Source organism: Sabethes cyaneus, chromosome 1 (assembly GCF_943734655.1).
Source record: "Sabethes cyaneus chromosome 1, idSabCyanKW18_F2, whole genome shotgun sequence".
In the NCBI taxonomy this organism is placed as follows: domain Eukaryota; kingdom Metazoa; phylum Arthropoda; class Insecta; order Diptera; family Culicidae; genus Sabethes; species Sabethes cyaneus.
This window is the reverse complement of record NC_071353.1, coordinates 148,125,584-148,151,397: the sequence shown is the minus strand read 5'-3', so window position 1 is coordinate 148,151,397 and position 25,814 is coordinate 148,125,584. Positions and strand designations below refer to the sequence as shown.

At 40.3% G+C, this 25,814-nt stretch overlaps 1 protein-coding gene across 3 annotated transcripts in view; it reads left to right on the top strand.

Moving 5' to 3' along the window:
* Positions 1 to 1,447: 1,447 nt before the first annotated feature.
* Positions 1,448 to 25,814, top strand: part of LOC128732911 (broad-complex core protein isoforms 1/2/3/4/5) — a 33,756-nt gene continuing 9,389 nt past the window's right edge. For 2 of the 3 annotated variants that reach the window (XM_053826358.1, XM_053826356.1), the window contains exons 1-4: positions 1,448 to 1,517; positions 1,574 to 1,641; positions 1,726 to 2,342; positions 15,689 to 16,672. In XM_053826358.1, the coding sequence (XP_053682333.1) occupies positions 2,141 to 2,342; positions 15,689 to 16,672 (1,186 nt within the window). In that variant the 5' untranslated portion in view covers positions 1,448 to 1,517; positions 1,574 to 1,641; positions 1,726 to 2,140. Of the gene's footprint in view, positions 1,518 to 1,541; positions 1,642 to 1,725; positions 2,343 to 15,688; positions 16,673 to 25,814 lie in introns of those variants that run through there. The other variant, XM_053826357.1, reaches the window with a different exon arrangement.

The window sequence follows — 25,814 nt, the reverse complement described above, 5'->3', positions numbered from 1 at the left end:
GTGTTGTCCGCACTGGCTTTCATCATAACCACAACCACCTTCTCTCAGCCTTGGACAGACTTGGCTCTAACTGCCCTACCTTGTGCTGTAAACGGAAACGGAAGCGGTGCTGCTTCAATCGAAATTGAAACTGAAGCTTCTTTGCTTCAGTTCCAAGGCTCTTTAACTGATCTTAGCCTAATTTTCTTTTATCTGAACATTTTTAACCTGAACCCCGGAAATACAAATCCGTTCACATTGCATTAGACAATGATCAAACGTCATACACACCGGACTAATTGAAACAAGGCAAAAAAAAATTAATACGTCTCCTGTTGCTCAACAGCTTTGTGGTTCACAGTATAGTAAAATTTAAAACATTTAAAAATACTGCTATTTACCGTGGACCCCCGTTCGCTTGACCGCTTTTAATCTGAACACTTTTTAATTTGCACCCCGTTGGTTTGCACAACGTGCAAATTAAAAATGGTTCAAATGTCATTCTCAACATGACATCATTTGCTTATGCAGACAATGCGCATAAACGCGATTTGTTTGTCCTGATCTAGCGTGTTTAATCTGTTTCACATTGCGTTTTCCCAACGATTATGATAAAAATCCGATCGGAGAATGAAATATTCGCTGCTTCCAACTTCCAACTGAATCAAACCACCAAAGCAATAACAAAGAGTAGGGCGACCAGATCACACAAGTTCCAGGATATGTAGAGTTGCCAGTTGTTCAAATTAAAAACTAACCCCGTTAGTTTGCATGAGGAATCGTTCAAACGAACGGGGGTCCACTGTATTTATTGTTCTAATAGATACACATTTTGCCTCCGACCTAAAGAAATTTGCTTACAATTTCGTTGAAAAATTTTTGTTCTTCGATGCTTGGTTCAAATTTTATAAAAATTTCAAATAAGCATTTTGCATGCAAATCGAAAAATTGTAAAAATTTTCTAGAAAAATTGAAGGATTTTTAGTAAGTGGAACCTAACTGGAACCGATTTGTAAACATCAAATCAAATATATTTGAGTTAAGTATATTTTTTTGAAATATTTATTGTTGATTGCAATGAAAATTGTACCATCCAAAGTGCGATATCGCTCGTAAAAGTGCTATTTTGCATTAAATCGTTTCGGTATCTTCGACGCACTTTTTTGTTATATTCCAAGCAATAAGTGCGCCGAAGAAACCGAAACGATTTAATGCAGAATAGCACTTTTATGAGCGATATCACACTTTGGATGGTACAATTTTCCTTGCAATTGACAATATTTATTTCTTTTACTATCTCGTTATATTCTAGTACCTCTCAACCAAATCTCTGTCCATCTTGTTGTGATGGATCAGTACTACTAAGCGCACCCCTAACGGTACACACGGATGCACGGACGACAGCACATAAACAACAAAGGAGAAACGTCAAACAGTGATTAATATTTTCGTCGAATTTGACTGTGTTCGGAGTGTTCGGTTATCCGCAGCCCGCAGGTTTTCTCACACGCTTATCGCTTCGTCTCCAACACAAATAGGTACATTTCGCTTTGGTGTATGATGGTGTAATTATTTATGTTTTCCTCCTTATCAGTTTTTCTCCTTGTGCTGTGTGTGAAAAAGAAGAAGCAAACCAACCAGAAAACGACTCATCATCATCGGGTATCGGTATCGCTTTTCCCGAAACAGTTTCGATCTTATATACGGTGTTCTCTTATCTAAGTAGTGTTTTTTTTCTTTTTTCAGCGTTCCCGTTCTTCATTGATCTCCGTATTGATCTCAGCCTGCGGCTGCTGCTATTACTACATACCATACACCCTGATGATGCTCCGGCATCACTGAAAGACAGGGAACAACTAAGAGAAACGGTCCCCGAGCACGATGATAACTGATAAGGATTCGTCGTCACACGAAGAAGCTCCTTCGCCAGTAGCTGATAATACGGCTAGCCGCCGAAAAGTTAAGCACGCTGCACTAGAGCCGTATCATTAGTCTTAAGACGTACTCAGCCGGTTGTGGTTGTTTCTTTTCGTTGGTCCTCCGGCTCCGGTCTTTACCTAAACATTGTGTCTTACGGGCAATAAGTGACACGCTAGGATATATCAAAAAATTAAACAGTGCTTATTGGTAGTACCGACAGCGAACCGAAGAGAGGCAAACAATGGACGAGTTCGCCCTGTGCTGGAACAATTTCGCGGACAACATCGCTAGCGGTTTCCAGAATTTGTACGACCGTGGCGATCTGGTCGATGTAACGATCGCCTGCGACAGGAAGCTGCTGAAGGCGCACAAAATTGTGCTGGCCATCTGCAGCCCCTACTTTCAGGAGATGTTTATGACCAATCCCTGCAAGCATCCGATCAGTAAGTAGTTTTTTTTCCTCTTACAATTTGAGAGCACCTACCTACTTAAATTTAATTATGAAGAAAGGGGTAAAAATATTGATTTCATTTTGCTCGTTTAAACCAAAAGAGGCGGGTGCACCGTGCACACAGGCAACACTCACCAAGTTGTTACGGAAAGTGTTAAGCCTTAAAGTGGCAAATCGAGTATCGTGTCTTTATCGGGTGTAGCTTTTTATGGTTCTTAGATAAGCCAATAGCGGTCAATTCTAGCGGCCCGCCTGGGGTAGATATTGTATCGTTGATAAGCGTACGCTTTTTATCGGGTATTTTTGATCGGCCGAAGGATTACGGTGGCTCAATTCGGCTGAAAGTATAGGGGTACTTACCAGCTCGGTCAGTGTGTGTTTTCAATCAACAATATTGATTAGCTGCCGTAAAAACCCTCCCGGAGGTGAACACGTGTTACGGTTTCCGAGAGTAGTATTTTTTGAGAAGTCGGATTCTAAGCGCTTATTAGCTGTGTCGAAATCCATAGTGAATGCATGTCCGTTATGCCTTGTTATCGTAAATCTTTCATCTATTATACCCAGCATTTATTTATCATCTCAAGAGATGTATGACAAAGTTTTGTTTAATACAGTTATTGGAAGTCCTTACAATTCTCAGCTGAATCTAGGAATTGATCTGTATTGTTTGAATTTTATATTTGCTAAAGCAACAGTGCAAAAATAAAATAAGGGATGATACTTTTGAATTTATCTTACAAAAAAGTGAGAAAACAAACTCAAAATGAGACATACGATGTACAATGCGGCATTGAATTCCTTACAGTTTCGAAATCCGCACACCTAATAGAATTTGTTTGATGATATTTATTAAAACAATCTAAATGCAACATATTAACATACAGGTCTAGACCCGTTTTTTCTCAGCACTACGTCAATGTCAAAACTTAGGCAGTAGGCCATGAAATACTGCTAATAAAAATGAAAACGTATAATATGTCTTTCAGATTTCCTTGTCAATTGGCTGTATTGTTAGCAATTTGCTAAGAAAATCACTTTCAATAAAACCATGTGTAAAGCGTACTTGAAGTAATTTTCCCGTTTCTAATCCCGAAAATCGATTCAAAAGTTAGGTGTTTCTCGCTGTCTACAGCTATATTCTATTCATTGAAGTAATATTTATTCATCATAATTAGTACTGTACAGGTTTTCAATCATTTTCACTGGTTACCTATACGTATACCTGCGCAGCCTATCCTTAATTATCCAATTTTATGCCGTGTTTTGCACGGTACATGTATTTTATTGCAGTTTAGTCTGTATTTTTGTAATGGCTTGATGTGTAAACAGCTCTTTTTATCAAAAGGTGAAGAACTAACAACAACAAATCAGTGATTACATATTAACTAATAATTTTTTACTACGGACTTGCCAAGTTTTACGCTAAATGTAATAGCATACCTTTACTTCAACGAACGCTGCGGGGAACGAAAATGTGTTTCACGGAAAAGCTCCTCTTTTCTCTTTGGATGTCCGGAGGCCGCTCGTTTGAACGCTAACTTCTCAGGTTCGAGCACACTGCAACTTATAGTTATTTCACAATGTATAGCTACTAACGTTACTTTTCGGACAAACCTTGTTTAAGTCTTAAGTCATCAGAATGTAGACATAAATTACACCGACGTTATTAAAATTCTTTACACATTCTTTACACAAATTTCAAAAGACAGCTTATAAATTCACTTTCCCAAACGCTCAATGACGCTCCTATAGTAGTCATTTTTGAAAGTTGAGGATTTCTCAAGTTGTCTTTCTCTGGGCGTGCCTAGATATCAACGAAAGATGGGACACTCGACGTTTCAGAAGAATGTGTGGCCCGCATAAATCATGTAGAATAATTGTAGAATGGCAAAGTTATTACCTATTACTTAACACAAAAATACCGACCGATTAGGATGAAAACTCCAGACTTTCGGTTGCAACTGGACTTGTTAAAATCAAAGCTGGAATTGGACTAGAAATCGGACATGCTAGATGCAATTAGATTTAAAATTCAATTTGATATTGGATATTATATTAAACTTGAATTTGAAGTTCAAACCGGACAAAGCAATGCAAAGGCTGGGTGCTAATTCCGTTATCGAAATTTAACCTTCTGTTTTTATACGACAGACTTCGCAACCAGCTGTTAGAATACAGAACAGTGCGGGGTCAGTGCTACGATCCTATTGACTCTAACAGCCTCTCCCAGCCGAGATTCGAACATACGACGACTGGCTTAATAGACCAGCGTCTTACCTCGAGGCCAACTGGGAGGTTCAAACCGGACATCAATACGAAATTAGATACAAAGCTTTACCTAAACCAGGATTGACGTTTTTGGTTTGATTCTCTCACACGTTTTACTTCAGTTGTTCAGTTTTTTTCTCTTTGCCAGTTCTGTTTTTCACTTTTTCCCCGTTTTTCTCTTTTTCTTTGCTGTTTTTGTGCTTTTAGCTTCAATTTTCTTCTGCTTCTTTCGTTTTCATTCTTTTTCAATCGCTTTTAATTTTTTCTGTCGTGTGTTTCCGGTTTCATTGTACCGTTTTTCTTCGTTCCCTGTTTCATTTTTAGTTACTTTCTTTAACGTTTTCTGTTTCTTCTCTTGCCTTCTGGTTCTGGTATAATGTTCGAGTTTCCTGCGAACGATGCAGGTTCCGAAAGTTCCAGGTAGCGCTCTTTCTCACTGAAGATTTGCGTGCTGCATCTTCTTCTGCCTGTGTCTTTCAACGTTCTGACGTATGACATTGCGCATTTTAGCCGCCCGCACAACATTTTCCTCATCCATCACTTTTCTCTATGCCAATAAACGCATATCAGTCTCATGTGACTTTTCACCACTTTTGAGATAAGCTAGGGAATCATCTTTAAATTATCTTACCTACATACTTATTCAGCCGAGAGCCGGGGTGGTTGCCGTATCAAGAATTTCTCTCCATTGTACTCGGTCCTGCTCCTGGGCTCCTGGGCTGGTCGCAAATTCGATGAGCGTCTCGACACACGCAAGTCGGCTTCAAGTTGGTCGAGCCATCTAGCACGTTGGGCCTCTCTATTATTGGTGCCGGTGGCGTTCTTGAAGAGAACGGATTTCACTGCACAGTTGTGCAGCATCCTTGCTACGTGGCAGGCCCACCGTAGTCTCCCAACTTGCGCCAGGTGTACGATGGCAATCTCTCCAACCAGTGCCTGTAGCTCGTGATTCATACGCATCCAGCACTCTCCGCTTTCCGTTTGTACTCCAATAAAAATATCAACACTTTTTGTTCAAATACGGTTAGTGCACGTATGTCCTCCGTAAGCAAAGTTACTGTCTCAAGTCCGTAGAGGACTACCGGTCTGATTGGTGTTTTTCACATCGTCGTATTATCGTATTTACAGTGGCGTATGCTTCTTGATCGAAGCGTCTTGCGGAGGGAAAAGAAGGCTCGACTTCCGACTTGAATGTATCGTTGGATCTTCTTACTCGTATTATTCTCGGCGGAGACCAGAGTTCCCAAATATATGAACTCATCAACCACTTACAGTTCATTGCCGTCAATGGTCACTGTCCGTGGTAGGTGAACGGCGTTTTGTTTGGAGCGTCTTCCTACCATTTGTATGGTTTTTGACGCATTGATTTGTAACCCAACCCTCTAAGGCCTCCGTTTTTAGTCTGACGTAGATTGTCTCCGCCATCCAATGCAATTTAAATGCAAGCCAATGAGCATTTAAATCACCTTAGATGCTAATTAAACACTATTTTGACAAAATATGCGCCTACTTGACTACTTACTCCCTTATAGTGCAGACAATGCTCATTTGCAGCTGGTTACCGATAAGAAGAAATTAAATAGAATTGCGGATGCCAATTTACAACAATTATGCAGTCTTAAGCTGCTAATAAACGATTGATTTACTGCTTATATTAATGCTTTTTGGTTACCTGGGTAGGCCCTAAACATATCAGGCTTCGGTGCGTAGCCCTTACGAGATTGGTTCATTGGTCTCATTAGTCCGGAATATCTGTCCTACTGGTCCTACTGGCGCTTATTCCTTTTCAGGATTGTGATCAACTCGTCCTTTTTTAAAGCTCTTTTTCCCTCTCCATCGCTGCTGGCATTCCCCGTCAAACCATTCATTTCATTGCTTCACCTAGCACCTAGTCTTCCAAAATGTCGAAGCACATAGCTTCACGGAGGCAGATAGAACTTCATCCCTTAGCAAGGTCGTTCCCAGCTCGCTGGTTCGGTTTCCACTGTTCTGGTAAAATGGCCACGGATTATCTGCACCTTTTCGCCTTTACGACAGATCTCCTGCGATGCCGAACTTTCGGGGTTCGAGCTGTTCGAGCAGCACCCTCTCGCATCCCATGAAGGCTTGCCAATCTGCAGTTACCTTTACCAGTTACCAGTTGCCTTTATCGCATGTCCTTATTTCGTCCCTTTTATCTATACCGAATGTTTCGAGTTGAGTTCCCTTGATTGTTCGTAGTATGATAGGTTTAAATAGGTTGCCTTACTAGGTTGCCTTACTTACTTATTAAAGATAAACCAATTTTAAGTATTTTTTCTGAAGATATCAAACTCCTACCTTTTACCCATTTTCAGCAATAAACCTTTGTTTATAAACGACCCCTCAAATCACATTTCTTCTTGTAACATGTTTGTTTCAACAGACAGCTCAACGTGATGTTCTAGAAAACATTTTGCACATAAAAGAGGAATATTTTTACTGAAGACTGTTTTGCTTTTTCTGCATTAATTAATAAGATATATCTGTTTTTAGGCAAAACCGTTTGATGAAAAATGTGTATTTTTTCAAGGGTGGTGTCTTCGGAGAAGTAAAATAATAAAATATAGCACATCTTCATGCACTATAAGGGTGACCATGAATACACCTATTAGGGCGATACAAAACTTTTTTTTCTTAAATAATTTTTTTTTAAGTTTTTTTCTCCAAAAGTTGCAGAAAATACTAAAATAAGCAACTTGGCTGAATAAAGTAACTATGTATCTCTTACCGGTACCGAAATATAATGATGTGTTAAAAAAGAGCACTTAAAAATCAATTATACTCAATAACTTTGCACACGATTATTTTATTGCTTTCAAATGTTCTACAAAGTTATTTAGTATGTTGAAATACATATTTTCGGTGAAGACTGTTTGACGCTAGGACGCATATTTATTAAGTTATAAAATGTATGAAAAAAAATCCGCACTATTCCTAGATATTTCTAGCCATGGTATTCCCAGGTATTCTCTGAAATACACACTTGGGCAGATAACTTTAATAATTTCCTACAAATTGGTATGCAAACTAATTGCAGATACTTGCAGATGGCTAAGATATTCGGATTTTTCATCAGACGGTTTTTAACCTAAAATCAGTTATATCTTATTATAATTAACGCATATAAAGCAAAACAGTATTTATGATTTGGTAGTAGTATTTAGCAAAAATATTCCTCTTTTATGTGCAAAATATTTTCTAGAACATCACATTGAGCTGTCAGTTGAAATAAACATGTTATAAGAAGAAATGTGATTTGAGGGGTCGTTTATAAACGAAGGTCTATTGCTGAAAATGGGTAAAAGGTAGAAGTTTCATATCTTTACAAAAATTACTTGAAATTGGTTTATCTTTAATATTTTGAAACCAAAAAGGTGAAAAAAAGTTTGCTCAAAAAGTTATTACTTAAATTGTTGTTTAAATAGCGCTTAAATATTGAACGACCCCTTCAAAATATGCATCAATTTTTCATTCAAAAAGTTGCCGAAGACCACATTGAGCTGAGACACGCTGTTTAACCGTAAATATTTTTGTCCCGAAATTTCAATTCCTGGTCCATAGTGCCACGCTACCGCTACTCGTGGTGGTGCTGACTGACATGACAACACATTTCTTCATTCAGCCGCACGCTCCGAATCAGACGCTGTTGTGAGCGGCCCATAACCTGGAGCACAACGGCTCATTATTTGGTTGAGAAATTGTCAAGCCGTCATGATCTGTCCCTGATATTTGCATAAGCATTTTGCATGCGGTGTCTAAAACAATTAGCAGAACAATTAAAATCAAAGAGGCTATATACGCGATTAAAAATACAACACATGGCTCTAATTAACTCTTTTTGTCCGTTATCGGTTCTTCTAAAATCGGGCCGAAGAAATTCTGCGCTGCGAAGGGCATGTTAAGCAGCGTTTATGTCAATTCGACCAAGGTTATTTGGAGAGTCCAATTTGACCAGCAAAACTTTCCTGAAGAAGAGTATCAACATCTCTCCTTTTGGCGAGAGTTTTCATACACACTTAAAAATAAGCACCGAGTTGGGCAAAATTTTGCCGAAATCTCAACAGCCGAACATTCGGTAAAAATGTCGATGGTTTACGGATTTTTAGTAACGTTTGGGAACATAAAAAATTTGACCGAACGGTCGGCTGATGAGATTTCGGCAAAATTTTGCCCAACTCGGTGCTTTTTGTTAAGTGTATATCGAGTAGTTTACAGCGGTCTTGATAAGGCGGGAGCACTAAAGGGTTTTGCCAAGGTAGGTGCCTCAATGCGTATCGTTAAAAATTCTTTTAAATTGCTTCTAGTCTGGAAGACCATATCCCAGTGTAAGGACTCCAAACTAAAGCAGCGTATTCTAAGATAGACCGTACGATAGAATAGTACAAAGCGCGTAAACAGTACAGATCTTTGAACTCGAAATATAAAGCCCAAATTTTTATTGGCCTATATAACATAGGAGTAGTGCTCCCGAAAGTTGAGGTTCGGGTCGAGTAGCACTCCGAGGTCTTTTACAACATGTACCCTTTACATGTACTCAACATGTAACCGAGCACTTGCACATACTAATAGAAAGTTCATCCTTTCTGCATCAGTCCACAAGAATATCGACGCGCTTTTGCAATTTTTGGCAATCTTCAAACGGTTCGATTAGTACATAAATACATAGTACATATAAGAAGCACAATGCAGAGGTCGTTGAAAGATGAGGAAACAAGTAGGAGCCCAAGATTGCTTCCTTGTGGGACCCCAGATTGATTGCAAAATCCACTGGAAGATGCGTTACCTAGTTTTACTGAGAGGCAACGATCAACTAAGTATGATTTCAACCGGTTAGCAAGGCTCGTTGCTGCACCCATACGTTCTTTCTTAGCTACAAGCAGATTGTGATCCACACGTTCGAAGGGCAGCTTTCAAGTCAGTGCATCCTGTGTCAATTTGAGAATAATTTTCTAGTTTTCGTACACAATATGATGTAAATTCGGCAAGATTAGTGATAATGGATCGCCCAGGATAGAATCCGTACTGATCACAAGAGATGTGTCGCTTTGTTTCGTTCATCAGCAGTTTGCTTATAAAAATTTAAAATAGGTTAGATCCACTGCTCAGAGAGCTAGTTGGTCACGTCAAAACGATCTCGCTTCCTGTGTGCCGGATATAAGATGGACACCTTCCAGGCATCCGGGAACGTCGATTGCGATATGGACTGATTACAAACAGTAGTGAGAGGTGCACAAAGATCATCACAACATTTTTTGAAAGTTATCGATGCAGTATTATCCGGTCCAGGCTACTATGATGATTTTAGTTTGCAAATCGCATTTTTAATGTCTGCCTCCGTAAACGTCAAATCCGTTTTTAAAGACATTGGCAATGTGCTTGGCAAACAATTTACAAATTTCATTCGGGCAGCTTACCACATCATTGTTGTTAAAAATTATTGATGGTAGATCTACTGTTTTTCGTTGTTCGTTTTTAACGAGTAATGAGCTAAGTATATAATAAAAGGTAAGAAATTAGCAATTTTGTTCTGTACAGGAATTCAATTGCTCCTCATCATGTTTCATGTACGAAATACTCCGAAAGGTTTTTTACAGATTTTTCGTTCAAATATCCACTTCCTCGTTTTTATGAATATTTACTAGCTGAATACCCGATCTTACTCGGGGCCCCTTGTCTCTCAGCCACTTGCACATCTGTTATTGTGATGAAAATTCTCATAATCCACGAAACAAAACATCTTTCCTACGCTTAAATCAGTAGTCCTCCCGGCCACTTGTAAATCTATCTGCTTTTCGGTAATCCCTATAGAGTGATTTAGCCTTTGTTGCTTATTTGAACCGCTTATTTGCTTAATTGTACATCTGTTACCGATCTGGCAATCTGGCCCTTTTTCCTTAATCAGGGTGTCGATTACCTGGGAAATCAGGGAAAACCTGGAAATGTCAGGGAAATTCGTTTCAACCTGGAAAAGTCAGGGAATGTCAGGGAATTTCATTTGGAGTCAGGGATTTTTGACATGGGAAGAAAATATACCAGAAAATTTAAGGCTTGGAGTTCGCAAGAATAACATTTACTTCAAATATCTGGCACTTTTTCATTCAAGCCCTTCACGTATGCCTAAATCCTATAGAATACGAGACGTTATTTTTACTCATGTGCAACCAATCTGCAGTGTACAAATTTCCGAGTTTCGAAATTTTGAATTTCATGAATGTGCGACTGACCTGCTTTAAACATCAACAACGGTTGAACCGATTTGATCGATTCTGGTTTCAAAGGGAAGTGCTTACAACCTAAACGATCATTGACACATTCCAGCGTTACGGAACACAATTAGCACCCATTGTTATCGTGTGAATCTAATCCTGTTTCACCAATTTTTTGGCAAATAGCTTGTAAAATAGTTGTTTAAAGAGTACTTCATCTTTCAGTAGAATGCCAGGGATTTGATTAAACAGGAATCGATCTACATGGTTGGGATAGTGTCCCGTAACGATGGAATGTGTCATTATGTTCAACCTGTACGGGCCAGAACCCGGACTATAATTTTTCTCATGTCGATTACTAGTGAAAACCTACGCTTAATGCGTATTCGAAAGAAAGAGCATCTCAGCTTCAAAATCCTGCTTTAGATTTGTTAGACAATCAATCATATTTTCGAAATTCGACTGCGAGCAGAGGATCGATAGAGTCGCAAACCTGAAGTTTTCCTGAATATCAAAAGTGGCTACAAGTAGGTCGAATAAAAACAGAAGTTCAGGTTCCTAATAATACAACGATGCTGCGATGCTCGTTGAGTCATTTGGCCTCAAAATTTTTTATACTCCTGAGGAACAATTATTTCCTCAAATTTTGATAACAATTCAAAATAGCTGCTCAGACAAATCGGAATTTGTGTTATAAAATATCTTCAAATTATGTTCTAAACTCAAGACCAATTTTTATGTTTATTGTTTTGCATACTCAAATGTTCGAAGCGAATTTATACCCACTCATTACATGTGATCTAATAGGCAAAACGGCTCGTCTCATAACCCTTTGGCAACCAGATAAATCAGCAGACTATTTTATTTTTTTCCGAAAAGACAATTTTTGCAATTTTTATTTAGCTTGTTTTTTCAATCTCGTTGTGCGTTAATTAAGTTCGAATTAATTTTAATTTTGCACATGGAAATTTTGCATAAAAAGATGAGTTTGAATTAAAAAGGAAAATTGAATTCATTGGGAAATGATAATTCAAGAGTAAACTACCAATTAATCCAAATAAACACTTTGATAAGTGAGTTTAAGGAGATATTTTGCGTCTGGAATTTTTTTAAATACACCTGGAAAAACCTGGAAAAGTCAGGGAATTTGATTTTCGCTGGATAATCGACACCCTGTTAATTGAACCTTCTCTCCGTGTTAAGGACTAGTTCTCTCTTTTTATCTATCCTATCCTGATTCCCTTGTGTTAAGAAACATGTATGTCAAGCTTATAATAAACGAGAAACAATGCCTATTTTCCTTATTTGCACCTTTTTCTTTATATGGAAACCCCCAATTTCGAACCCTTCTCCTGGCATCCAGCCACTTGAACAATTGCTATCGGTCAGTGGACCTCCCTCCCTTGTTAGAAACCACCCTGCTTTTGTCGACGCCCCAGTGCTGATTCTTTTATGCCAAGGAACATGTGTGCCAAATTTGGTGGAGAAGGGTCAAAGCGTTTTGGAGTTATTTCGGAACATACATACAAACCAGGGGCGGACTGGCCCACCGGGCAACCGGGCAAATGCCCGGTGGGCCCCAGTAAAAATTTGGTTGTTACACAAAATGAGATTTTCCAAAATTTTTATTTCAGTTAAACTCTTTTTACGACTCACGAATGTTCAATTGCTGGGGCCCCATGATTTTTGAAATCAACCGATTTGATGATTGAAAATTCAGCTTCAAATGGGACTGTTGGGGCCCCGATCTTCAAACCAAAATTTCTATTTCAATTAAACTTTTTCTATGACTCACGAATGTTCAATTGCTGGGGCCCCATGATTCATGAAATCATTTAAGTTGAGCTGTTGGGGTCCAAGCTCCGAAAATATTACCAGCTTCAATTCTGAGTATTTAAAAGTAGAATTAGTATTTCATCCGCAGTTATTTGACTACTTATAAATATTGAACTTTCGGCTTAAGCTCCATACTCAGTGTACTTCAGTGACGACGGTCCGTTATCGATCCTGCGCCGAATGAATTATGGTATTCCAGTACTCAATCCTGGGCTACCTTTCTTCAAACCCCTGGAACACAAGCTGAACGTGCATCATTATCGATAGCGTGTGAAGAAATTCTACAGAGGATTCGTACAGAATACCTTGCTTGAATACCTTGAAGCATGGTTCTTATAGGAGAATCCAAGAGTTGAATCCCAGGGATAGCTATAACTCGACACGGGAATCGCCTGCACTATGAACTGTTCTGTTCTGACGTGTAGACGCAGTAAGCTACTCATATATATTGAACTATTGACATCCTATCATTCATCACGCAAATCAAATCAAATATTCACGCTGCGGCAGATCCTCCAAAAAGTCCATGAATTCAACGCACAATTATTTCATTGATTTCAAAGTTGCGTATGATACAATCGACCGTCAAATCATGGCCATTCTAACCTCGTAGGGGACTTTATCAACGTGATGGTCCCTCATGTGGGCTGTTCAACATGCCGTTACAGGATGTTGTGAAAGGAGCAGGCACAATCTTCAGCAAATCTAGTTAGTTCGTCTGCTTTCCCACTGAAATGGATATTGTCGATAGAACAGCATCTGTGGTTGTGGCTGAACAAACTAAAACTCAAAGTAGCGAAGATTGAGTTGAAGAAAAATGCGTCCAAACTACAGTACCGTGAACCGCCAATATGACGCACACGCTAAAAGCTGGTAACTCGGTCCTAATAACGACTGAGTTTGTTTTGCTTCGAGCATCGAGCCGCTATGCTGCCCGTTCTCCCGATACTCGATACTCGACAGTGCCTGAGTCGAGTCGAGTTACACGACATGACTTACAAAATAGAGCCCATATTCATTCGATTTACTGTCCTTGTAACGCTGATGTCTTTTGAGTAGATGTCGTTTTTTGTGTTAATTTACTATCATGAGAATATTGCAAACTGGGCCCCTAATCTCAAAGGTCCGGTGGGCCCTTTGGCTCCCAGTCCGCCCCTGATACAAACTAACGTTTAGTTTTGCATATATAAATATAGATTAAGAAATTACTACATAAAGATTACGATATTGGATCGTAATGTTAATTCGAGAAGTTCAGTTTCCTTCCGTTTCATCGTTCGTTTACCTTTAACGGTCACATAAATGACCGATGCGATAATCAAAATAATAAAAAATAAATCATGTTTATGATGTTCTAAATTTAATCATTCTAAGAGATAATGCGAATCGCTATTTTCGCAAGGCAATCTACCAGAACGCCAGTAGCCTAATCGAAAAATCATCCTGCAAAGTCAGTAGTTATCTAAAGATTTATTTACCGTGGACCCCCGTTCGTTTGACCATTTTTAATCTGAACACTTTTTAATTTGAACCCCGTTGGTTTGCACGACGTGCAAATTAAAAATGGTTCAAACGTCATTCTCAACATGACATCATTTGTTTATGCAGACAATGCACATAAATACGATTTGTTTGTACTGACCTAGCGTGTTTATTCGGTTTCACATTTCGTTTTCCTAACGATTAAGATAGAAATCCGATCGGAAAATGCAATATTCGCACTTGCAACTGCCAACTAAAACAAACCACCAAAACAATAACAAAGAGCAGGGCGGCCAGTTCACACAGGTTTCAGCATATTTCGGGTTACCAGTTGTTCAAATTAAAAAGTAACCCCGTTAGTTTGCATGAGGAATCGTTCAAACGAACGGGGGTCCACTGTATTTATCTTAAATTTTATTTCAAAAGTGATATTTGAATTTAATTAGAGATATCGCACCACGATGCTACTAGCACTCATGTTACTATGATTTGTTTTTTTTCCCGTTACCATGGACTTTGATTGACAAGTGGATTTAATCTTGCGTCGAATATGGTTATCTTTTGAGTTCTATTTCTAAGAGGTGTTTATAATTCTTTTTGTGATTAGAGTCTGCTTCAGATCCTTACTACTGATTATTCTAGAAATTATTTACCTCTTAATTTGCCGGCCTAAGCAGTAATGACTAATATGTTCCCTCCAGGGTGTTGACTTTCCTTCTGTTTGTTTTGAACCTACATAGAATACCGTTCCGTATGATTCACTGTACGAAATTTTCATCAAAACAAAGAACCTTCAAAGCTTAAAAGCACCAAATAAACCTTTGTGGGGTGCCAAATACACCACAAAAGAGTTCGTTTGTTCAAATTACCATAGTGCGATATCGCCTTCTCCGCCTTGCTTCTCACCGGGTGGCTGTCCGATCCAGATAAAAACCAGGGCAATAATCAAATTTCAAGTGGCACGATAGAACGATATCGACAACCGATAAGCGGCGGGACTATGGTATTGTTGTCGAACACGATGTACGAACATTGTTACGGCTAACGAAAGGGACAAACAGCGCAACACGATACCTACCGATGTTATCAGACTCTAGTACCTACCTGGGGTATTATATAGGTGGTACATTACAAAATTTATGCATTTACGACATTGTCTCGAATTGTGCGTAACCAGTTGTCACATGTCAATACTCGGGGCCAGTATCACTTTGACTAGATAAAAAACAATTGAATGGAACATTGTTCGGAGATAAATGAAACTTTTACTACCTCATATCGGTTTCAAAATTGATACCTTCTATCCATCTGTCAACAGCCAACCGAACTGTGGGTTCGGCCAATTCCCTAGCGTGTTTATCTAATCGTTCTTATCGTCGTTTTCGATACTTGAATTGGCGCTATTCATCAATATCGTAAAGTCCCGTCTATTTTCGGTATCATGATAAACCCCGCGCCGGGAAAACCACGTGTACCGAGGCTGTCAGTTTAAATTTTGTTTTTCGTTTTTCGTTTTTCTTCGCAGTTGTCCTAAAAGATGTGTCCGTAAACGTCATGCAGGAGTTGCTGCAGTTCATGTACCAGGGAGAGGTGAATGTTAAACATACCGAGCTGCAGAGTTTTATGAAAATTGCTGAGACACTTCAGATTAAGGGACTGACAGCCTCTCACAAAAACGATCGCAGCTCAACTCCGCAATCGCAGCCCGCACCCGCTCACAGCAATAGTACCAATAGCAACAATAATAATAACAGTCAGATGGGCAATCTGAACCGCCATTCGCTGAAAGACCTAGCGGGCGGTCCATCCACCAGTCAGCTGGACCCATCGAAACTGAACTCGTACCTGGCGGCTGCCGCTAAGGAAAGCCTAAAACGTGCTGCTGCCGACGGTCCGTACTCGGGCGGAGCACCGGACTACCCTTCCATCTACTCGTCGCAGAAAAAGGCATTCAAGCGTTCAACGGACAGCATCGATCAGGAAAGCAACTCCGACTGCATGGATAATCTCAGCTCGGACGAGGTCTTCATGGCGACCTCGCCGCAAATCTCGATGATCGAACATTCCTCCTCGTCGAACCGGCAGTTCGACCTTTCGGCGGTAAAGCGCGAGAACCCGCACGATTCCTTCTCGTCGCCACCGCGGCACAGCCCAACCAACCTGGCTACCTCGGCAGCGGCGATGGGCTCGTCGGCGGCCGCTGCCGTGGCGGCCGGCATGAAGCTGGGCTTCGCCAGCACTCCGACGCACCATCCGGCGCTGCATCCAATGTTCGGGGCGTTCGATCACAGTGCCAGCGGTGGGTTCAGCGGGATGGCCAGCAGCCTGGCGGCATCGATTGGCGCTAGCGGAAGCGGTAATGGTGGCACTGGTGGGACCGCCGGTGGCGGTGTCGGCGCAGGAGGCATGTCACTCAGCGGGAAGGGCCCGACCGGAGCCGATTATGCGAGCGCCGACTACTCGCAGGATTTTGGCAAAGGCATCCCGGGCCATATGGACATACCGGCCGGTGAGTTGATGTTTTGTTTGCTTTTTTTTAGATTTAGTAGCGCTTCAATCTAGGTAGGACGTTTTGATTTGCAGGTTATGTTGTAGCTGCTTTTTTGTTGGTGATTTTTTAATTTTTCAGTTGAAAAAAAACTATATGACCCTGTTAAGAAGACTTTTTGCTCACACTTTCTTTCGTACGCCCTTCTATATGTTATTTTGTGTATGGAATCAGTTTATAAGTCCTCTCAGTGACGATTACGTGATATTTATAATTCATGAACAATGGATAGTTTGTAGTCGAAAGTATCCATTTCCAGACTTACTTTCTAACTTCCAGTTTAAATTTGCGATAGGAACCAGTGAAGAAAATTATTTGTAACCAGCAAATATAATACAACTGGTTATTTTCATTACCCAAGAGATACTACATCGGGACAGCGAATGCTTTGATAGCGAGTCCCAACGTCAGACGGATCTGGACGGATGCTGCACAAATAAATCCCCGTTGGAAAAACGAAATACTGTGTGTGAGTACAAGTTACGGCATTGCCAGCGACCTTTGGCGAGACCTTTCCAGCGATCTCTCCACACACCCCGTACACTTGTTATGATATTGAGGCAAAATGCTTTCCATAAACCTAATGTGAACAAACAACAACTCTTTCAACCAGTACTACAGTATAGGAAAAAGAAAATCCTCCAACGGGTTACAATCATATAAACAATCCAACAACAACGACGATCGAGATCACACAGTGATCGACGCCGATAGGCGCGGAAAGCCGGAGCAAGAGAGAAGGATAAACGGAAGGAGCACGCGTGGGGAAAAGAAACAAAAACAGCCTGTGCATGCACAGACGGCACTGCACGGGACACACTGTCGAGCTGCTCGACCGATAATCGATCGATAGTATGTATAGTCCACGTTGACGGTGCGGGATCCGGGAAGCTGCGCGGTACCGAGAATGTGCTATCATCGCCCCGGCACGGACGAAATCTACTTAATGGCTGTGGAAGAGGGTAAAATGACTCGAAATCAAAGACGCGCGCGAGCGCAAAGCCCGGCTGGAGATTGAGCTATGAATTTGTTGTTGCTTTGTCGAGACAAGACAGGGCCGTTATCAATGGAATTAGCTTACAATATATATATGGAGAACAGTTGGAGAGATGTGTATTCGATCTTGTACTTGTACACACGGTATTTGAACAGACGACGCCGAGAGAGCAAAGTTCAGATAAGTAGAGCGAAACGATCTTCGCTTCGTATTGATCTTGTTTGTTGGTTTATCAATGAGTAATGCTTATCGATTGTTGGACAAATGAATACGGTCTCTTTGTACATGAGTCCGTAAATGTGCGTAGTTTCCCTGCAGATGATAGTGATGATTTATCTGGGACTGTTGTACATACAACAGGAGGTTATCATCTATGGAAAATTCTCAATGCTTAAAATCGAGAGGAATTGAACTCTTCACTGCTGTGTGAGGAATGATTCTTATCTATCAACAAACAAGTGTGACCCATGATGCAATGTTTTTCAGTTAATTTTTCGTCGTAAATTGAGTACAGTTTAAATTCTGTTCGATAGTTGATGCTTTGGGAGTGATTTGGGAAGATGATGATGCACGGTGCAAGACACTCAGATAAAACAATCAGATCAATATTGCATAAATTTAACGAATACAGCAATCGTCTCGATTCTGATCAAATGAATCCATGCGGTTGGGACCTATTTGGGCTCAACGTGGGGTGATGTCTGATTGTTGCTTATTTTGTGAAATTCTCATTGGTTTTGCCTCTATTCTACTTGGTCGGGCGTTCATTCTGTTCAGAGAATGTGTTTTGGCTTCAAATTCTAACCAAACTGTATGCCTTAACGAACCGTTTAACCGAGTGGAGCCGGGGCAAAGGTCAGCGGGAGTTTCATGGTATGGGCTGCAGTCAGGCATCGGTCCAAATGCAAGAGAAACGCATCCATTTATCAATTTGAACCTTCTTCCCCCTATGTAAGAGACCGTCTCCCCTTTTGTCTGTCTCCCGGCGCTTACGCTTTTTTATCCCAGCATGTGTGCCGAGTTTGATGAAAAACTGTCCAGACGTTCCGGAGTAATGGCGGAGCAAACATTCATACTTCCGTTCATCGCCCCCCACTGTTGGCTCAACCTTCTCTCACGTAAGCAATACAGCTGTTTGCATCTGTTTGCAAATCCCTGTAATGCAATCAAAGCTTTTTTTCATATATCCTTCCTGAATGGACCCCATCCCCTCCATAACCTCTCTTCCTCTCTTGTTTTCTCGTCTCCCAGCCATTTGCGCAACTGCAATCGGTGTAAATATAAAAGAAACCCCCTTCACCCCCTTAATGATGATTCCCTTATGTCAAGGACCCAATGCGGAGAACGGTCAAGGCGTTCTGGAGTTACGCTGGGACATTCAAGCATACTCACGTTCACTTTCGTATAAAGATTGTGACCAATTCTGCGCAGTTATAAAGCAACGCTTAGGGTGGAAAATCCTATTGACGCCCGAAATAATTTTGTTTTGATACACTGCTTCCACTGCTAATCGAGAAAAGATCGAGCCCAGTTCCACCATTCTTCTCTAGTTTGCCCTCCACAATCGGACCAGTATTCCTCAATCAGTCTAAGTTCTGGCGTATTAGTTGGACTCCACTTTTTGGAAATTATTGTCGCTGTAGCACTTGTTTGGTCGAATTTGAATAGTTACAGCTTAGCATGTCTCGCCATGAAAGGTATGTTTCATGGTTCCAAAAGTTAGGAAAGCGTCATTTTTCATTCTGTAGGTTGCTTTCCATAGAATAGCCAACCTATTTAAAAACTTATCTACAGCAATGCATTATTTGAATACTTGCAATAAGTGTCCAAATTATGTACAGCTGCAGATGATGTCCGAAATAAGGTTGGTTACGAGGAAGTTTTCCGGGAACTACAACCCCCCTTTTCTATACTGGGGAAACTGGTCCAAAAGCGGCCTTATTGTTATCTTCGCTTCCTCGTTGTCGAGCCTCTGACCGCTACCGCTCTCTCCTGCTGCTGTCTACCGGGTACCTCAACTGTAGAGTTGAAGTTAAATGGAGCTGTTGCAACTAGCAATGTGGAAGATAACCATCCAATGCGCTTTTACTCTCAAAACGTGCGAGGATTACGGACAAAGCACTATGGACCAGAAATTAAAATTGCGGGACAAATATATTTGCGGTTAAACGCCATGTCTCAGCTCAATGTAGTCTTCGACAACTTTTTGAATGAAAAAATGATGCATCTTTTTAAGTGGTCGTCCAATATTTAGGTGTTACTTTAACAACAATTTAAGTAATAACTTTTTGAGTAAATTTATTTTCACCTTTTTGGTTTCAAAATATTAAAGATAAACCAATTTCAAGTATTTTTTCTGAAGATATCAAACTTCTACCTTTTACCCATTTTCAGCAATAGACCTTGGTTTATAAACGACTCCTCAAATCACATTTCTTCTTGTGACATATTTATTTCCACAGACAGCTCAATGTGATGTTTTAGACAACATTTTGCACATAAAAGAGGAATATTTTTGCTGAAGACTGTTTTGCTTTTTCTACATTAATTAATAAGATATAACTGTTTTTAGGTTAAAAACCGTCTGATGAAAAATGCGTATTTTTTCAAGGGTGGTGTCTTCGGAGAAGTAAAATAATCGCATCTTCCTGCACTATTAGGGTGACCATGAATTCGCCTATTAGGGTGATACAAACTTTTGTTTTCTTAAATAATTTAACAAAAAAAAGTTTTTTTCTCCAAAAGTTGCAGAAAATACTAAAATAAGCAACTTTGCTGAATAAAGTAACTATCTATCTCTTACCGGTTGCGAAATTTATGATGTGTTAAAAAAGAGCACCTTAAAATCAATTACACTCAATAACTTTGCGCACGATTATTTTATTGCTTTCAAATATTCTACAAAGTTATTCAGTATGTTGAAATTCATATTTTCTGTGAAGACTGTTTGACGCTAGGACGCATATTTATTAAGTTATAAAATGTATGAAAAAAATCCGCGCTATTCCCAGGTATTCCCAGCCATGGTATTCCCAGGTATTCTCTGAAATACACATTTGGGCAGATTTTTTTTGTATGCCAGAAGGGCATTGGGGTAAAAGGCCACTGCGACTGATGCAACTATTACAAATTTGGGCAGATAGTTTTAATAATTCCCTTTAAATTGGTATGCAAACTAATTGCAGATACTTGCATATGCATACTTTATATGCATTAATGCATATAAAGCAAAACAGTCTTCAGCAAAAATATTCCTCTTTTAGGTGCAAAATATTTTTTAGAACATCACATTGAGCTGTCTGTTGAACTAAACATGTTACAAGAAGAAATGTGATTTGAGGGGTCGTTTATAAACAAAGGTCTATTGCTGAAAATCGGTAAAAGGTAGAAGTTTCATATCTTCAGACAAATTACTTGAAATTGGTTCATCATTAATATTTTGAAACCAAAAAGGTGAAAAAAAGTTTACTCAAAAAGTTATTACTTAAATCGTTGTTTAAGTAACGCTTAAATATTGGACGACCCCTTCAAAATATGCATCAATTTTTTATTCAAAAAGTTGCCGAAGACCACATTGAACTGAGACATGCCGTTTAACTGCAAATATTTTTGTCCCGAAATTTTAATTTCTGGCCCATAGCGCAAAGGTAGACTCATTCTTTCTGGCTGCAAGTGAGTACGACTACGATATTATTGTGTTGACCGAGACATGTCTTGATGAATGTTTATACAGTGCGCAACTGTTCGGCAATGGCTTTGCTGTCCCGATCGTAACTCCTCGAACAGAATAAAAACCCATGGCGAGGGTGTTCTGATCGCTGTTTCAACTCGCTGGAACAGTTATATCGACCCAATGCCTGTTTCCAATGCTATAAAGCTTACTTACTTAATCAGCTCCAGGCCGTAGTTTCCTCTGTTGTACGAAAAAATCGTCTCCATTCCACTCGGTCCATGGCTGCAATTCGCTCGCCACGTAGTCTGCGTAGGGTCCGTAGGTCGCCTTCTACTTGATCGATCCATCTTGCTTGTTGCGCGCCCCGCCGTCTCGTTCCAGTCGGATCGTTATTGAGAACTTTTTTAACCGGGCTGTCGTCCGACATCCTCACGAAGTGCCCAGCCCATCGCAGGCGACCGATTTTTGCGGTGTCGCTCGATGGGTGGTTCCTTAGGCAGCTGATGCAATTCATGGTTCGTTCGCCTCCTCCACGTTCCGTCTTCCATCTGCACTCCGCCGTAGATGGTGCGCAACACCTTCCGTTCGAAAACACTAAGGGCGCGTTAGTCCTCCCCAGTAAACCATTTGGTTTGTATATCCCGATTACAACTGAGATATACGAAATCATATCTAAACGAAAAAGTTATATTTCACGCCATATAAGAACATATATGTACCAAAGTGGAGGCGATATACGTGCGAAAATTTTAACAACTATTTGTAATTCAATTTTGCGTAGTTTTTATAATACGCAACTAAATACTCCTGAATATATGATTAAGATATAATCAAATATTGCAATCGTCTATAATTCACATGGCTTTATAATTCACAGTCATGAATTGTATATGAAGACACGCACGACTGCAAAACAACTTATTGTTCACTTCGGTTTGACATACTCTAATCATTATACAATTCCAGTGTGAAATTGACATGAAAACGATATAATGTGAACTTTCTATTATCTGGGTCCACGAGCATAGTCCATGCCTCATGGTCGTAAAGGACTACCGGCCTAATCAGCGTCTTGTAGATTGTTAACTTCGTGCGATGGCGAATTTTGTTCGATCGTAGCGTTCTACGGAGTCCAAAGTAGGTGTCGTTGTCTACGGTAACCAGTGAGCCCAGATATACGAACTCTTCTACCACCTCGATTTCATCACCGTCTAAATGAATCCGGGGAGGGAGGTCAGCATTCGCTTCTCTAGAACCTTTTCCTTTCATGTACATATTTTGTTTTCGATACATTAATAACATGTCCAATCCGTTTGGCTTCAGCTCCGATGTACGTTTCCGCCACGATATTTGGATTTTAGGATTATTCACAACATAAAAACATGGTAGGATTATTGAAATCGTTTGACGTAGAACTACGTCTTACTTCAGGGTGTCAATTCAAAATTTGGAGTCAAGCCCCAGCGTCACGAAAGAATGAAAGATTTGATTCATTTTCCGTATGATAGTGTTGCTTCCTAGGCACGGACAACCATTACAACACACCAAGCTTGTGGCTGCTGCTGCTTCAAGACAAAGATGCAAAATAAACTTGCGTGTTGTTTGTTTACTACAAAGCACAGTACCGTGGACCCCCGTTCGTTTGACCGTTTTTAATCTGAACACTTTTTAATTTGAACCCCGTTGGTTTGCACGACGTGCAAATTAAAAATGGTTCGAATGTCATTCTCAATATGACATCATTTGCTTATGCAGACAATGCACATAAACACGATTTGTTTGTACTGATCTAGCGTGTTCAATCTGTTTCACAATGCGTTTTCCCAACGATTATGGTAGAAATCTGATCGGAGAATGAAATATTCGCTGCTTGCAACTGCCAACTGAATCAAACCACCAAAACAATAACAAAGAACAGGCGGCCAGTTCACACAAGCTCCAGCATATTTAGGGTTACCAGTTGTTCAAATTAAAAGCTAACCCCGTTAGTTTGCATGAGGAATCGTTCAAACGAACGGGGGTCCACTGTATAGCCTAGGTGCTACATTCCGATTTACAATTCTGACCTTCTGTTTTTATACGACAGACTTCGCAGCTAGCTGTAAGAGTACGGGACAATTGTAGGACTAGTGCTACAAATCCTTTGACTCTTTCAGTCAAGATTCGAACATGTGACGTCTAGCTTTATTAGACTAGTGCCGTACCTCGAGGCCGACTGAGAGGCTCAGACGTTTTGCTTTTCTAATGTTGCAAACAAGCGACAGCAACTGTGCAGTTATAAACTATCTTATTAATGCCTGTTTTTTTTAATATAACAATAACATATTATTACAATAACAATAATACAATAACAATAACATATTAAGTCCGGAGGACTTAGTCTCAAAATAGCTCACCAATTAAAAATACGGTACAATTTATTCAGCAAGATAATATTATTATTATACTGTTTGTTTTTTCTCACTTTATGCTATTTTACGCTACACATATATCAATATGGTGTATAAAGTTTTCTTTAATATTCGGGGTTTCTTCGCCAAAAACAAGCCTAACGTAGTTCTACCCCAACTACGCGGTCATGTCTGAAACATAATCTTTTTGATTTGATTTTTGCTATTATTTATGATCAAAACTTTATGAAAACGTCGAATGTGGCCCAATTTTATTGTAATTGCAACAGTTGAACGAAGATAAAAGAAAGGGAAAGTTTCATAATCCGCTTGTCGAGCTCTCGAGTACACATATTTTATGAATATTAATCTAATGATAATAATGATCATTAACGCAAGCAGAAGATGACTGGTAGGGGGATTTACGTCAGATTATATAAACGCAAAACATTTCAGGTCCATTTGGTATAAGTTGACAATAGTTTTATACTTTATCAGCTCATCATGACGTGATCGGAATTAGAATCACCCCTTAAAATTGATGATCGGAATAAGGTGCACTGATACATCACACTTTCACGCATTTTTTGTAACTTTCGGTAAATAATTTTGGCATTTTAATATTTTTCCATGAAACATAATTGAAAATACTTGCTAAAGACACATACCATGTAAATATATGTCAAAGCTATACTCTTCAGTGGGGACTCAAAGATGAATCATGCCTTAGGTGATCGAAATTAGGTGCTTTCTAAGACGCTCCAAAAACATCAGAATATCCTGTGTCGCAATTAAAAATAGGTCAGCTACCCTCCTGCTTTCTCTCAGCTACTATTAAATTTGTCTTTGGTTCGGAAAGCGAGACCCTCTTGTCATTGCGGAAAGCCTTTTTGCTGGCTTTTGTCATTGGCACTCTATCCTCTACCGTCCTTTTCAAATCCCCCTCTGGTTCCTCAGTCATTTGTATATCTGTTATCCATCCCCAATTTATTGATTCCCCACTCCTTGTCAGCTGCCATCTTTTGTTTTCTCTCCGAAGATCTCTATAATGAGAAACAAAACCTTTTTTTCTTATTTTGAAGTCTCCCCATGGATGGTGACCCAACCTCCCAAACTACGCGTTATCTCTCGAAACCGCGCTGCCGGAAGAGGGTGAGCTGGATGAAGCCCCTCTTGAGGACTGTTGGAATGCCGTGAAAACAGCCATTAACAGCGTAGCGGAGAACGTCCTAGGCCGTGTGGCACCGAATCGACGTAACGAATGGTTTGACGAGGAATGCCAGAAGATATTGGCTGAGAAGCCCACAGCGCGGGTACAAATGCTGCGTAGAGCCACCCGTCAGAATGTGGAGCGATACAAACAGAAGCGGAGGCAGCAAACCCGACTCTTCAAGGAGAAGAAGCGCCACCAAGAGGAGAAGGAGTGCGAAGAACTCGAACCGCTTTCGCGACACACGGAAGTTCTATCAGAGACTCAATGGATCTCGCAAAGGCTTCGTGCCGCGGCCCGAAATGTGCACAGATAAAGATGGAGGTATCTTGACTGTCGACCGTGCGGTGATCGAAAGGTGGAAGCAGCACTACGATGAACACCTGAATGGCGTGCAGGCGGAAGACCATGATAGCGGAGGAAGTGACCACATTGGTGCAGCAAGCGATGAAGACGACGAAGCCATCCCCATCGATAAGGGAAGTTAAAGAAGCCATCCAGCGGCTGAAGAACAACAAAGTAGCGGGGAAGGATGGCATTGGAGCGGAACTTATTAAAATGGGCCCGGATAAGTTGGCCGGCTGTCTGCATCAACTGATTGTCAAGGAACGACTACCGGAGGAGTGGAAAGACGGGGTTATCTGCCCTATCTACAAGAAAGGTGATAAGCTGGATTGTGAGAACTACCGAGCCATCACTATCCTGAATGCCGCCTACAAAGTGCTGTCTCAAGTCCTCTTTCATCGGCTATCGCCAATAGCCAATAGATTTGTGGGAAGTTACCAGGTCGGCTTCATTGAGGGTCGGTCTACCTCAGACCAAATCTTCACCCT